This window comes from Camarhynchus parvulus, chromosome 3 (genome assembly GCF_901933205.1).
Source record: "Camarhynchus parvulus chromosome 3, STF_HiC, whole genome shotgun sequence".
Lineage (NCBI taxonomy): Eukaryota > Metazoa > Chordata > Aves > Passeriformes > Thraupidae > Camarhynchus > Camarhynchus parvulus.
This window is the reverse complement of record NC_044573.1, coordinates 44,347,783-44,364,175: the sequence shown is the minus strand read 5'-3', so window position 1 is coordinate 44,364,175 and position 16,393 is coordinate 44,347,783. Positions and strand designations below refer to the sequence as shown.

The 16,393-nt window shown below is 36.9% G+C and overlaps 1 protein-coding gene across 1 annotated transcript in view; it reads right to left on the bottom strand.

The window, feature by feature from the left end:
• RYR2 (ryanodine receptor 2) overlaps positions 1–16,393 on the bottom strand; it is a 380,434-nt gene that overhangs the window by 254,749 nt on the left and 109,292 nt on the right. The window contains exon 3 of the mRNA XM_030944688.1: positions 10,598–10,702. Within this exon, the coding sequence (XP_030800548.1) occupies positions 10,598–10,702 (105 nt within the window). The remainder of the gene's footprint in view (positions 1–10,597; positions 10,703–16,393) is intronic.

Genomic DNA, 16,393 nt, shown 5'->3' with positions numbered 1-16,393 from the left:
CCTTTATTCTTGTCAAGTTTCTTTTCTTTGCTCTGTTTACTTAGAAGTACATAATTTCCATAAAGAAAAATAAGGCTTGAGCTTTCACCCCTATCACATAAAAAAGGAAATCAATGCATTATCTATTTATACCCAGAGGGAATGGCTATTATTTAAAAAACTATAGGGTTAGTTGGACTAACTGTCGAATTAGCAAATGCTAAAAAGTCTGTAGCCTAGGCAGAAAGAGGAGACTGCAGGAGAAAGAGAAGACAATCTTCAGAGTTCAGCAACTATCATGTTTGTAAAAAAAATATTTATGGATCAAGACCAAAAACCTAACCATGTGGGGATAATACCTCTCCTTCTCACTAACCATGTACTCTGAAACACGGGTTTCAATTTTCACTGGAAAAACGAAGGACAGGTGCATACAAAGAGGTCAGGAAGCATCATAGAGAGCACATTCCCTCTCCCTCTTTTTAAACCTAAATGTATGAGAGTGTGTGTGTGTGTGTGTGTGTATACATGTATATTTATCAGGCATGCTTTTGAAGAGGAAGAAGTCAATCCAGACCGCCTGCAGGAACACAGCAGGAGCCTTAACTGCTGCTGAGATGCTGCAAACACTCCAAAATGGATCCTGCTGCCATGGGACCCACTCCCCACCACAGAGGCCAGAGGTAGCTTGGCAGATTGGATGCACAAGATGCTGCAGGCAGGGGCAGCTCCCTTCCCTGCCCCAGAGCCTGCAGTTCTGACTGAACCTTGAGGGAACAAGGCTCTGCTCACAAGAGTGGCCACTCAAACACTAAAAAACTAAAATCCAGGTTTAGGAAAAGCTGAGTGATCCTGACACACACTGAGGCAAACTCATAGTCTATAGGTGGATGATCCTACCACTCAAAAAGGTAAGTCAGTGCCCCTGTGAAGAGCAGGCATTCACGGCTCACGTGGGCTTCTCTGCTGTGCTCAGCTCCCAGACTCAGCTACAAATAAGGCACCTGGTGGCCAGGGGCAGAATCTCACCTCTGCCTACAGAGCTGCTCCCCATTCCCAGCCTCACTCTGTTTACTTAACACTCCTGGTCTTAAACCCCTTCAATTCTTTCACTTTCCTTCCCTCCTCCCGCAACTGAAGAGCTCTTACCATCCTGATATGTAATTTAAACATGGTAATTCTCTATGATAAGAGAGAAACAAAACCTAGGTATTTTAACTTTGAACCTGAAATAGTGTAGCTCTCACACTGCAGTAGTATTTAGATACAAGACTCATACACTCACCTGCTTGGAAGGCTCTGGTCTCATTATAATCACTGAAACAAACCATTTGCTGACTCTCCAACAATTCATTACAAAATCAGAAACCTTCTTGGTGAATCAACACTACCACAATCCCTAAGGAACAGGTAGGCATCAAAAGAAATAATTTCTCCACAGACAAATGGTTGTTCCAGGGAGAGGTGAAATAACACCTGTTCTCACTAAACCGATTATTTTCGCTAAGATATCATAGATTTTCTCAGTGATGCAGCTACCATGGATTCAAAATTCCTATTGCCCTGAGGAGATGCAATTAGATACATGCAGATGAATCCTCATGCGGAACACCCCAGACCTGCTCAGCAACAGAGTTCACTGACAGCAGCAAGAAATTGTGCATGTTTATCAGCAACTCTGACAGACGCCACAGAGGCCATACAGAGATGAACCCACCCCAAAATCAAATCCTTCCCATTTCCTGTTCTAGACAGGAATCCAGTCTGTTCAGTCTGCTCAGTCTCACTACACCAGTTCTATCTCTTCTTTTAATGCTATCCTTGTTGGTGTTGCTCAAGTGTTACCCCTTTGGGGAGGACCATTCTCATCCAAACTTAAACAATATGGGAGTCTATGATGCATATAGAGCACCATTAGAATCAAAAGCACCCCAAGGTGCTGAACCCTGCAGGATAAGGAGAGTTAGGAACAAACTCCCATTACAAAAATCTTGACTGAATTTGAGGGTAAGGGTGCTTTGTTGTTTTCTTTAATTACCACAGAAGGTATTGGTAACTCCTGGAGGTTGAGCACAATAAGCACATTTCAAGAGAGAGAATCCCATGTGTAATCTCCCAGCTCCAGCTGCTGAGATCCTGCCAAGCTGGCTGATAGGGGTCTAGTTTCTTGCTACACATAACTGCAGACAGAATTAACATTTTCCACACTGCCAGCCTCTGTAGCACTGCTATGCATTTCCTACACTGATAACATTTTCCACCACCCATCAAAATATTCTTTTAATTTGCTATTATAAGTCACTGAGTTGGAAAAAGGGGATCCTTCCTTTTTTAAATTTTGAACCAACCTAGCCAAATATTTCAGGAAGCTACCCTTATACGCAGCCATTACAAGACAAATAGAGATAAAAGCATTGAATAATTATTACTTCCAATCTCAATATAACTGGATAAAAGTAAAACTTATGCTTTCTTTAATTTAAGGTCTTGGGCTTTACAAATAATTCATCTTACAGCTGTGCACATTACAACAGAGAATACAATGTCTGAGTATCACTTTATCCAGGCCTTGCCTCAGCTGAGAGATTAATGTAAAACTGCACTTTGTACAATCAGTAGTAGCAGAATTGTAGCAGACAAGAATCATATATAACCATGAACAATTTAATATCTCAAAACACTTTTGACTAAGCTAAAGTCTAAGGTATTTGTGTTTTCAAAAAATTATGCTAACTTTTAAAAAAGAAGTAAACAAATTTAACACAAACAGAAAAATGTCACTGTTTTATGATGCAGCCTTCCACATGTCCATAACCTTTTCAATATCAAATCTTCCTCACGCAAAATGTAGATGAGAGTGTGGTCACTTACTATTTTGTTTCATTCCAGCTTGTTGTGCAACCATTGTACTAAATATTGATTTTAAAAAAGTCTTCTGAAGACAATCAAATCCTATTCATTTTATGCTATTCACTATTATAAAGCTAACCTCACAAATATTAATTCAATTTTCACAATATTGTGAAATATTGATATGTCACAATATGACATATTAATAAATTTAAAGAATCTACTAAAATCAATGTGATAGACAAATCAGGGAAGTTAGTCTGAGCTGCCTAGGACCCAATTTCTAGCATTATTTTATGTGTACCTTTCATCAGCTACAGTCCTCAAGACACGCATAAATCAATCCTGAGGTATGAAGACAAACAAAAACAGAAAAAAATGCAAGTATCAATTACTGCTTAGCTTATTGATTCCAACTGTTTATCTGGCATGGTTTAAAAACTCAGTGTGTTACTATCTATGTTGAGACATCTGGTAGAATTAACAAAATTAATGGTTTAGGAGACTATGTCAGCAGCAAAACTGAGATCTAGAACAGCATCTGAATGTGAGGATTTGGTGGGGTTTATCTTTTCATCATTTTGCATAAATAGCCTTTAGTACATCAATTCCAACTGCTGATAAAAAAAAAAGGAATTTGATTTTGAAGATAAATTTAACTGTATCATTTTCAATTTTGCTGTGCTTAAATTTCATCCAAACAAAAACCCAAACTCTTTCAGGAACTAACTGGGAATCTTTACTAAAAGCATCAGTATGTTGCCATACTTTATTTTAAAGCTTATTTTAAAGCTTATAGATGGCAAAGGGATAATACCTTTAGAATTTTACCTATAGGTAGAAGGTAGAAAAACAACCAATCCCCTTCTTTTTTCATCCAAGGTAAAAACCCACACAGTATACCTTGAGTTGCTCATTCTAATCCCTCTGCCAGTATTTCTCAGCTGTCCTCATGGCAGTTCAATACATAGAAGTGCCAGTTTCAGTGACTTCTACATTGGTTATATTCAATCAGCAACTTTCAGTCCAACTATTCTCAGTTTGTTTCCTAGGACTACATGGAATCTGAACCAATTCTTGTTTTAATCCTCACTTTTCCATTCTGCTTCAATGGCAGAATTGAATTTGCTACAGTTCTCCCTAAGTTAGACTGCAGCAGTGCCTGAGTACTCCGCTGAGTACTCATTCCACAATCAGATTTTTCCTTCCATGACCAATGTTCCTCTTCAGATGGGTTGGGAGAACACCCGAAAGTATAAACAGAAAGAAGTCTGCTTCCAGCTCTGAACCTGCACCTCTCTGCAAGACCAGCTCTCAGGAGTTGATATTGGCATGGAGAGAGTTTCACATCTTCATTACCAGCCACAAGGACAGGATAGAGCTGCCAAGCACAGCAAATCTTCACGGCATGCACTATTAGAATAGCACAGTTGCTGGGCAAATAAATATTGGGGAAAATGCAGCAAACTGCACACTGAAGTGTTCAGTAGATAATACAGCAACTAAGATCAATTTGCAGGAAACTGAAAAGGGATTTAACCCTACATTTCATTTTGCCTAAAAGTAAACAAATTTCAAGCTTACTAAGGCCACTGAGAGCAAATTTTTTCATCTGTATAATGAAATCTAGAAAGACAAATAGCAAAAAAAAACAAACTTCAAGTTTTCTCAGAAGTAAAAAAAACAAACTTCAAGTTTTCTCAGAAGTAAAAAAAACCAAATACAACGTGATTTTCTGAATAAGCACTCAAAATCATTTCAATATAAATTCTAGAGAGTCCTAAGGTCTCCTGATGTATTCTAGTTCCTAGTTTATCACGTCATTCAAAACAGAAATTGTTCCTACTTATACATTCACCTTCTTGCTACACATGACATGCAAAGAAATCCTTACTTATTTCACTACTACACTCTATTCTAGTAAGCAATCAAAAAGCTGACACTTGAAGTGAAAGGCCACAAAAGCAGCTGAGGGAAATCCACTGGGTTCCATTGAGGATAAGTGAGTTTGGTGTATCTGTCCTGCTGGAGTCATTAAAACACAATTCCAAAGGAAACACATTACACTCCAAGTGCAGATGATTTTACTAGTGAGCAGTTCATGCAGCATGAAACCTAGCCATTAGCAAAGGAATTTAAAAAAACCCTACAGGAGTCTCATACTCCTACATATACCTGAACAAAAAAAACCGCCCATGCATATACCATATACCTTGTGTTGGGAGAACAAAGCACAGATCAACAAACAGCAGCTCCAGAAGCTCTCACCAAAATAGATGTCTCTTACTGTACACCCTCCCAATGATATGAGATTTTCCTGTGGATGTATGGTACAGTAGTAGAATTAGAATGGTTTGGCACTCACCAGTCTTCTGGTAGACCAGAGAGAAGAGAATGTTTTACCACTGCTGACAAATACTAATTAAATATCTGTAAAAGACAATTTATTAATAGAGTTCTCAATCACTCCATTGGGATGGTGCAGTTAAGAACAATCCTGTGTTTGGGATACAAGGTCTCCCATCCACACACAGATGTACAACACACTGGCATGTGAAAGCGAGTCCTGTACACCTGTATTTATATGTCATATATAAATACACACATATGTATAGAGTCTATTCATCAGGTAGGGCATGTAAAATATAATCCAGAATCTTCAAATTTCAGTGGTATAATTGATTACAATTATCATGAGGTACTATAAAAGACATAACAAGGTGGAAAAAATAGTATATTATTTATATATGAGACTGTTGGATATATTTCAGAAAACACAGACAAACCAAGTCTAACTCAGCATAATAACAAGAATTCTTTTTCCAACCAACACAGATGATAGATGATTTTGTGCTTGTCCACTTACAGAAAAATTTCCTTTAAATGCCAAACTAATTTAATTTCCTGTACCTAGTCACTGTGCACAAAACTGATTTTTATCTCTTTGAAGTAACAAAAGCATTAGAATAGAATGAAAGTTCAAACTAGCCCCTTTTTATATAAGTACTGAGAGTAATGGTGTTTGGAATACTCAGATTATGCCATTAGAAAAAATAATTCATATTTAATCATATGAAAAACCCTCTGAAATATATTTGAAATACTAGTTAGTAGCAATGGGCTTTATGAAGGTTACTTTACACTTAATTTTAATTTGCACACCGTGTTGGCAAATTTTTAATCTTAATACCTATTTTTCATGTAGCATGTTTGTTTGAGGATTATTTTAAAAGAAAAACCTTTCAGACAAAATCTTAAAACATTTTTGAACCAACTGAGACTAAGTAAATACCTGGCATTCTTCCATGTCAAATATTTCTGGATACCTTTTCTTCTGGAGACCCTTTTCTACCAGGTATACAGCAGCACAAAGGGAAATAATTCTCCTTGTCATAAAATGTGAGACAGGTAACAGCATACAATGTAAATGTACAGGTCTGTTGCTTAACTTTCATGAAAAAGTCATTTAAATCTCAAAACTGAAAGAAGCCACAAAATTATAAATCCGTCCCTCCCTGAAACCTGGCAACTTCCTTCCCATGTCCTTGTGACACCTTTTCTCAGTGAAAAAAAACCTGTGCAGAAGGTGCAACAGCACAAGAGCAGTTGGTGAAAGAGAAAACTCTGCCTTCCTTTTCTCTTATAGGATATATAAAGTTAGATCCCTTTCTCCTACCCAATATCCATCATATCTGAAAGAACTATCTAATCCTGTTTCTAATATTGTTCATATTGTCCAGAAATTGCAGAAGCTGCTGAACTCAAGAGCACTAATGGATAGATGGCCAGGCTTCATTTCTTAAGAAAATTAGGGAAAATTTCCAGGAACTGATTTGATTATGGCATTTAATCACTTTTACTTTAAGAAGAAAGTACTAGATGATAGAGGTCTTGAATCTAGGAAAGGAAGATGTGATTTAAATTATTTTTAAAAAAGAAAAAAAATCAAACTACCAAAAAAAGATAATCAAAGGAAAAAGAATCCGAAGCAAAACACAGTTCCAAGAAGTTGCAATGACCATTCCTAAATTACTCCAGAAGCTATGGGTTCACCTTCTCAGGTGAATCGCTCCAACTAATGAGCTTTAGTGAAATACAAGGCACTTGGGTCCAGAGAAGGTTCACTGGAAATAACAACGAGGCTAAGAATAGATGGCCTGAATGCTTTTTATGGTCTTAAATGCTTTATAAAAACATAAGGACTTCCATTTTCATCTTACATCTGCTTTTTTAATAATAAAAAGTTACACTAAGAAAATGAGCCAAAAATATTACAAAATAATACCTAGGCTGTAGGTCGCCCTTGTTTAGGACTGTGCACCTGTAATTCTGCTTGCCTAACACACCCCAGCCCAGACTATGGGATGATACTCCTCATTATACAATTATTTACTACTCCATCTCCACAAGATTCTTCCCTTTTTCCTGATCTATTTCTGGTTTGTTAGTTTTTGGTTTTTTCTTTCTTTCCTGCTGACGAACTGATAAAAGTGGTACATACATGTAGCACTCCACACCCCAGCAAAATATAAAAAAAAATACCTGTTTAAAATGAAAAGTGAAAATAATGCTACCTAAGCAAATAAACTAGGTTGTCGTTTTATTTTTGAAACCAAAACCATTCAAGCAAACTATGAATGTCAGTGCTTTAATAAATTGTCAGAGCTAACCATACTATTTTACAGGGAAATGAAACCTCAGAGCACAAAATAACTACTAAGTGCCTAGAAGAAACAGAGCATTACACACATTCTTTCTCAGGAAATTCCAGTCATTTTTCACTATTGCCTTTGCTACTAGCATTTATCTGGTTCAGAAGAGTCAAGTAGGTATACTCAGATAGATGGATCACTGATCTCACAAAGTATGGAAATTCTCATTTTGGGATTCTTGCACTAAAAATGTAGGTATTTATTGCAGAGCAAACCTTGCACCTTTAATGCACACTAATTGAGAAATAGCAGTAAATCCAGTAAAGTGCACACAGTTATTCTTTCTTAGGCACAAGAAAGCTGCTTATTGTTCTGACTCAAGTCAGCGTGAGATTTTGTTCATAGTACTCAGCCATTACATTACTGCTAACTTACCTGTTATATAACAAGAATACCTATTATATAAACATAGCATTCAAGAGATTACACAACACAAAAGGCAAACCAGCACTCTTATAAGCACAGCATCTTAAAGATTTCTAATGCAATGAAAAGTAACTGAGGACTGAAAAGACCTCCTTTTGCAGGATTCTTTCCACTAGAAAACTGAGGTCACACTGAAACCAGTTTATAGCAACAATTTCTCAAAAAATTGCTATACTTTCTTCTACTAAATGAAATGAAGCACTGTTATTTTAATAAAGAGAATTGATGCTTCTCTAGGAAGGTAATAGTGCTTCAGGCAAGACAAATTATCTCGTATCTTCAAACTTTTTTTAACAGTTGCTTCAAACAGATATGAAGCTGTCTATATAAGTACCTGGCCTATGACTTACAAATATAAATGCAAAGGCAAAATTTATGTATTTTTCATAGAAAGCACATACAGATACCAAATGTCAGTTCTATTAATTTATCAGCAAGTACATAGTAATTCATTTTACTACCATCTTGGCTTTCAGAGACTTACTAAAAAGAAAAATATAGACATTGAAAACATGACCTTGTGTTCATCTACAAACCATTATTTTCAAGAATGTTGACCTCTAATATTAGTATATTAATATGCAAGAGACACAAGCAGATTCCTAATGCATTTCTATAGAAGTCATTGCAGCAGGAATCTATTTATGATTTACTGAACACCATCTCTCTCTGTTGGTATAGCTGTAGCTCTGTATCTTCTGCTAGTGTTGGCATTTAATAGGTGCTGAGAGCACAGTAAACTACTTTGCAAACAGCCAAGAGCCACAAAATGACCACACTCAGAACTTCATCTTTCCTGTGCGCATCTCAGAAGACTTTTGAGTATAGAGCACTGTAGACCAGAGCAGCTGCCATCAGTGTTATTTAGGCAGGGGTGTAAGTGTCCAGAATTCTGACCTTCATGGTTATGCACAGAAAACATCAGTAATCTTTTCCAGAAAATGCCAGATTACCACCAAACATAGTATGTCTCATCAGTCAGTGTGTCCTACAAAAACCTTTTTCTACTCACATCAAGTGCAGAAAATAGTCCAGAACTAGTGCAAATATTCCACCCAAGACCCCTACAAAGCTCTCTTAAGTCTGCCCTGTTCCCAGCAGAATACCCGAGCTCACATTGTCTAATCATTCTGCAGAGGTTTGTTCATTCTTCCATGTTCGCGGGGTATGATCTCTGTATTAAAAGCAAATATTCTCCTAACACATGGCCCCAGCACTCTGCTAAAGACAGTGCAAGAGAAAATCTGCAAGTTGATTTTATGATTTAAAGAAAAGTTTCAGTACTTCATGTTCAAAAATCGAATGTTTTTTCATTCACTGCATTCTGCCCTACAGTATCACTTTATCACACATTCCCCTAGACTTCCTTTAGTTCATGCCCCTGCTCACATCTGTTGGGAATAAACAGAAAAAAAACTGTTGCTCTACTTTACACACGTGGCCATACACAGTTATCACTGTACATCCTGGAGATTGGACTGTGATTTTTGACATTATGCCTGTGTATGTCTGTTCTTTTAATTTTTTTTCCCTGTGAATTTGCTTGCTCCTGGTTTCAGTATTCACAAAGTAAGGGAAGAGGGGTTTAGAAGTCTGTATCTGCTTACTCTGGTAGCACCTCTTCTCTCAGATATGCTTGTCATTTGCTTGGAACAAATTGTCACTGCAGAACACACTCTGGATCATCCATGGGACTGCTCCCAGACTTCATTTCCCAAATATCATTTTCAGTCTAAATGCCTGGCATTTCATGGGACTGACTACTGTACATTAGTTTGGTTTCTTGAGGCATCCCCATAAATATCAGAGGCATGCTTATGTCCTGCCAGCTTTCTTGACTGATGGACTTATGGTTAACACCTACTTGTCTTTTGCCTGTGTAACTCCTATGTTTACAGTCACTCTTCCTCAAAAATTAACAGGATTTGAGCTAGAGCATAGCATTCAGATGAACACTATAAGGTGCATATGGAACACTCAATTACAGCATAACAAATCAAATTAACTGCACTGCAGGGAACAGTAATTACACTACTATGATTTATTTGTAAATAACTATTTGTTAGTAAAAAATTAATTCCTATTAGGAATAATAATAAAAATTCTTATAGGATTTAAGTAATTCCTATATCCTTCATTTTCCAGACTGCTATTTCTTGTCCACCAAGCTCAATAATATTTTATCTTCAGCTTAAAGGTCTGTCACAGCATATTTTAGCTCAGGGCATACACCTGAGTTTGATTATTTCCAGACCCAATCAGCCTACATCCAAGTCATTTTAAGACCTTTTGACAGTCTCACCCAACATAGTCAGGAATGCTCAGAAAGTTTATTTGTTCAGAAGAAGTGATCAAGCTTTATATGACACATTATCAGATTCTCAAATTAAAACACCCTTGTAACCCTATACTGACTCACAGCACATTGAAATTGCAAATTTGCAACTCTGGCAAGCTTCAGTGGACACTGCAAGCGCTTATAATTTCCAAAAAAACAGACATTCCCATAGCAAAGGAGGAAAATTCAGTATAATCATGCTATAAGCATGTGACAGCCATGAAACCTGTGGTACCATAGGAAAAAAGCACTATTTTGCAAGATAAAGAAAAGTGAATATTTAATAACTTACCCCTTCTGCTTTTTCTTCTGTGTTAGCCAGCATTTCCTGGAGGGCCCGTACTGACAGAGACTGCTCCAGCACAAAGGTGCAGATGGACAAATCAGGTGGAACATTCTAGGTAAAAGAGAACCATGAGATCACATTAGTAACACATTTGTCTAGTAGCTCTTTCCAGTGGTTCTATTTTGCCTCACCATCCATGGATCTGAAAGATCTAATACATCTCTGAGGCTATGAAATCCAGCCACATACTGGGCTGCATCAGCTAAGTTTTAGCCAGTAAAGGGAAGCAATGCTCTGCTCAGCACGTGCAAGCGGATACCTGGGGTATCAGGTCCCCTCTAAAAAAGAAAAACTCTCAATAAAAGAAGAAACCAATGAATTTCATCAAGTTTAGCAGAGGATCACCATGAATGTCAGGGCTAGTGCACTCCCCCTGTGTGTCTGCAGAGAGGAGGAGAGGGATTTTGCAATTCTCTTCAAAAATCTAATAGTGATTACAGGGGAATAGAGGTAGACTCTTCTTGGATGTGTCCATGGAAGGAATAGGGGCAGCAATACAAGTTGTACAAAGAAAATCAGAGAAAAAAACTGAGTGGAAAGGCTCCTAAGCAAAGCAATGATGGGTCTGCTTGGGCATTGGCACAGGGAACATGTGTCCCAGACATTATGCTAAGATTGTGAGGAAAACCAAATTCAGTCTTTAGGCTACTGGTAGTTAGCCAGGGCTCATGTTTATCATGAAGGTCAAGATGAATTTTCATAGCAGAAATAGTGGACACCAAGTATCAAGGCCAAGCCAGCATTTTCAAAGCCTTACAGGGGACCATACTTCACCACAGGCTGCTATAACTGGGATAAAACTCAAAAGTCTTACAAAAATTATTAGTTAACTTGACATGCTTGAAATAAATATCATTGAACTATTGAAAAGTTAATTTTCCAGACAATCATAAAAATTCATATAAAATTGAAAGAGGTTTGTAATAGCAATGTCAAAGTTACAAAGTAGCAAAGTAAAATTAGATTTTATGTGGGGATCTTTTCTTCTGTTAATAGAACATGCAACTCCTACGCACCTTTACTTGCCTCCATAAATTCTTTTGCATCCCTTCTCTATTTTCTTTTCATGTTAGTTGCATATTTTAGCTTAGGAATACTTTTATTGAGTGTTCGAATTCAGTTTTTTACACCATGAATTCTTTTGCTGCTAAAGCTGTAAAACTGCACGCTTACTCAAACTGTGTACAAAGTGAAGAGACAACTTCCAAGGCTAAATTGTAAAAGTTATTTGCAAAATCTTCCCCCACCCAAAAAAGTTTGTTTTCTCAGAATGCCTCACAATCTTACTAGTTTATTATATTTCTGTTCATCCCGACTAAACACAGCAATTCAGGTCTGTTTAATACATATTAGATCTTTCATTATTTTCCAATACCTATATTTCAATTAAATTAATGTAAAATTGTACTTTAAGTTTCAGCCAGATGAAAAAGGTTTTAATAGCATCTTCTGTTGCATGGGTTTTGACTGACTTATGCAATGATACTTTGGCATGAAATATTTTTTCAGCCAGCTCCTTCAGAATCAGGTCTCTAATTATTTATCAGTATTCTTGTTACCATTTTTCTTATGTAGCTAGTCAGACACTACAACAGTCCTTTTAATGGTAAGACTGAGCCAAAAAACAACCAATTAGATTGTCTTCAAAACATCCTTGTAACATAAGTACCATCATAAGCCCTTTTGTTACAAAGCGGGAAAGAGAGCACTCAGAGATCTCAGGCTGCAAGGTGCTGCTTCTACTCAGCTAACATAAGGACAGTTTTCCAGTCTAGAAAGCCTCACAGCCTAACAGTGCAGCTCACCCTCCAGTCTGCCCAGTTAAACTGAGAAACAAGAGTACAAACAAAAGAGAAAAGATGCTCCATACACTGTGCTCAGAAATGAGTCAAGGCTAACTTTTCTGCATCTATAACCAAATCAAGTCTCCTTAACAATATTACCACTGTTACTGCTGTCATTTAAAGTAGCATTTTTGCTGGCAGAACATGTCTCATGCATACAATTTTGGACATATCAAATGTTTTATATACTCTACAATATCAAAAATCCTGCATTGTTCCAAACACTGATCAAACCATCCAAGTGTCCATCTAGGACACTCTTCCTTCATCCATTTCATTCTCCTTCAAGACAGGTATGAGCACTTCCTTTCCTACCCATTAAGACTAAGGCATGAAGTCCCAATGAACACTTTGCAGCTACTCTCATTGCAGATGAGAAAGGCGTACTTTTTGCTGCTCAGGATTAAAAAAGGAGAAATGCATGAGATGTTTTGCTTTAATTAAGTGAAAGAAGTATTGTGTTGCAGTCTAGCAAAATGTTAGAGCCAATTTTTTCCATGAGGCAAAAGGGAGAGCATATTATCCCACCTCATCTTCAATGCATGAATGCCTGGGTACTTGGTGGCCCTCAGAGAAAAATGTTCTTCCCTTAAGAGCTGAGGAAAGATGCGCCTACTGATGCTTGCAGGGAGCATGTGATTTAGACCTTCCTCTCTGGCACTTCCTCAGCCAGCTCTGCTCTACTGAAGATCCAACAGGCATGACTGCATCAATCCCAGCACGTACAACAATCAAAGCATGGAAAAACAGGGGACAGATGCAGAACTGCAAATGTATTTAGCTCAGTTAGAGCTCTGCTCATCCCTCTACACTTTATTTCAATTTCATAGTTTTTAATGCTATGGATTTAAACGATGAGGCTTTGGGGCTCAGACACAGACTGAAGTTTCCTCTCTTGACTAGCCCCCTCCAAAGACGATAATGCCAAGTAATTTTAAAGCTGTCATTTAAATATAAAAAAAATTATTCACAAGTGTTTTTCCATCTCTTCAAAGCATAAAATAAAAATGAGGAAAGAAAACCAGAGTCTTTGCCAGACCTCTGACTATCTATCTTATTTTCTGTCAAATTATCTCACACACAGACAGAGGATGGCATATGAAAAATAAAGGTATTCTATGGCAGTCTAAGATTCTCTACTGAAAAATATTTTCATGCACAGTACATAGCGCATTTTAGTACCCAGCCTGGAGAGCAACTGCATATTGTAGTGGCTGCAAGGAAAACCTGTAGCAATTTGTTTTCAATATCAGGCTTTTTTGAGGACCGGTGAAATGTGTTGGCAGATATTTCAGTGACTGCTTTGCTAGATTATAAATACACTATTAAATAATTCATAATTTTAAAGAAAGTATTTTGCTACATGTCTAACAACCCACAAATGCACTTTTAACAAACACCAAAATTACCAGGTTTAACTAACAGTTAAATGGTAATAATACATCTCTATTTTGATAACAGAATACAAACTGTAACCCCAAACACTGATCAGCTCAAAAGCAGAGGTCTCATCAGATATAAATAACCATATTGGCAATCTTCAACCTTCTTTGTCACCGATTTTCATCATATTTATATTTGCTGCAGTAACTTTTTAAATGAAGACATAGAAAATTAATTCAAATTCCAAAGCGGAGATTGGTTTGTTTTGTGACAGAGCATATAATGGTCTTGGACAATCCAGGGAATCTGTATCACTTCAGTTCATATGATCAGTGGAAAATTCTAATAAGCAATGGCAGTATTCAATATAATTTATTTTCAGTTCATTTCTGACACATTTGCAAAATCAATCATACTTAAATGGGTTTGAATATAAAATATACTCACTGACTTATAAGGTAAATAGTAGTAACTCCAGTTTATCTCAGTATTAATTAAAGCATTACTGATTTGGCTGCCAGTTTATGTTTAGATTTGCCCTCTTATCAATTTTTCTTTTTAGAAAATCTACTCAGTCATAATTACAGCCTAATATGCAAGTAGTTCAATTTTTTAAAATGTTACTACATAAATAAATAGAAATTGAATATTGCATTTCAAAAGGACACTGAGTACCTCTAGGAGAAAAGCAACAAATTATTATTAATACCTTTTTCTATTGTTCCTTCATCATGGTTTGTAATAGCCCAATCAGCAAAATTAGAGAGGTTAAAATAAACGTAACGGTCATCTGGAATTTTTAAGGCATACCCATTACTGAAGTAATTACTGGATTATTTAGAAAACTGGTGAATTCCTTATTCTTCCTGTCATTTTAAACTACATTTATTGTGGACACTAGTTTTCTGTAGTAATATTTGCATATTAAACTACGCTTTACTCTGTGGGAGGCAGATTTGCAAATTAGGTAATCATACCCTTTATTAAAAAGGTGTTTCAAGTAAAGCTTTTGAAATATATTTCAAAATAACCCTAACTGCATTCCAACCCACAGGTGAATCATGGGTACTGGATGTATTAATTATCCTCAGTTTAATTTTCTAGAGAATTTCTATTTACACACTCCAAGGAAAGCAAGAGACTGAGACACAAAACTCAGTGCTGTTGTCATTACTCTGACAATCACATGGTGCTAACAAGCCACTGGAATGTACATCCTGCTCAAATAATACATTGCACATAATCTTGTGAATGTAAACTGAACTTCTGCCTCTCATAAATATTAGTACAAGACTGAAGGATAATAAATTGCATCTGAATTCTGTCTCTAAGAATAGGCAGCTTCACCTCAGCTTTACTTGTCTTCCTAGATATTTGCAAGCTTCTTATTTTTCTAACCGAATTCCCAATTAAATGGACTTGCAGGTATTTAGTTTCTAACTGTATACTGAGAATTCACACAGCAGTGCCTAATCAATCACCTAATTAAGCAGCCTGATGTCAAAAAATGAGATGTAGGTGTTCATAACTCTTTTTAATGCTAGCACATTTACTAGAGGCCTAACCTCAAGAATCCAAGTAGGAGGACTCAGAAAATTCATTTTAGTACAGAATTTAAGCAAAACATCCCCTATTTGTGGGAGTAGCCTGAAAGAAACTGAACTCATCAGCTATTTTCAAGTTACATTTCAATTTATACATCTCTATCTTTCTGGCAGCCCTTTCTATTTAAATGAGATTCTGTCTGGTGACAGTGATGAAACACAATCAATATAACCAAGGAAAAACTTCAGTTTCCAGGACTCTACATAGAAGGCCCAGCTTTCCTTGTTTTCAAGCTTGTCATCGAAACAATGGACCCAGAACAGAAATATATGGGTCTGACAAACCAAGTCCCGTCAGCCAAACAGAATGAACCATATTCATCAAATCCCAAAGCAGAAAAGACAGAGAATGAATTATGAGCCTTACAGTTTCAATTCTGTAGAGTATCAAGTAACACTGTCCTCTCCCTAGAACTCCTCCAGGAGCAGTGTCAAGCTTCCATGTGTTTACCATGAGCAGACTGTGAAGGTTGCCTGGACACCTCCTACAGAAAGTTTGCTATCAGCTGCTTCTGACTATTTCAGTCTGAAACCATCACTTTCTATATGAGGCTTTTATAGAACATTCCATCCCAAGCAGTTGTCTCCCTCAAAAGCAGAGAAATTCTCTGCATTCAAAACTTTTTATCTTCTTCTACTTAAAACTTGTAGCGCCTTCATGTTTTTGGAAGAGCAGTTTGACAAGGAAGTGGCTTTTTGTCACAAGCACACTTTTCACTTTTTCTAGGAAAAACTTCAAAAATCCAGGCACATTCTACTTCCTGAAAAACATCATTTTCACATAGTGCAAAGTTACTTGTTAACATCTGAAAGCTCAAAAGAGTCCTTTTTGCACAGGAAAACTGTTTCAGCTGTTTCAGCAGATAGAAACTGACAGGAGGATACAATCAGAACAGGCTCTAGAATTAAAA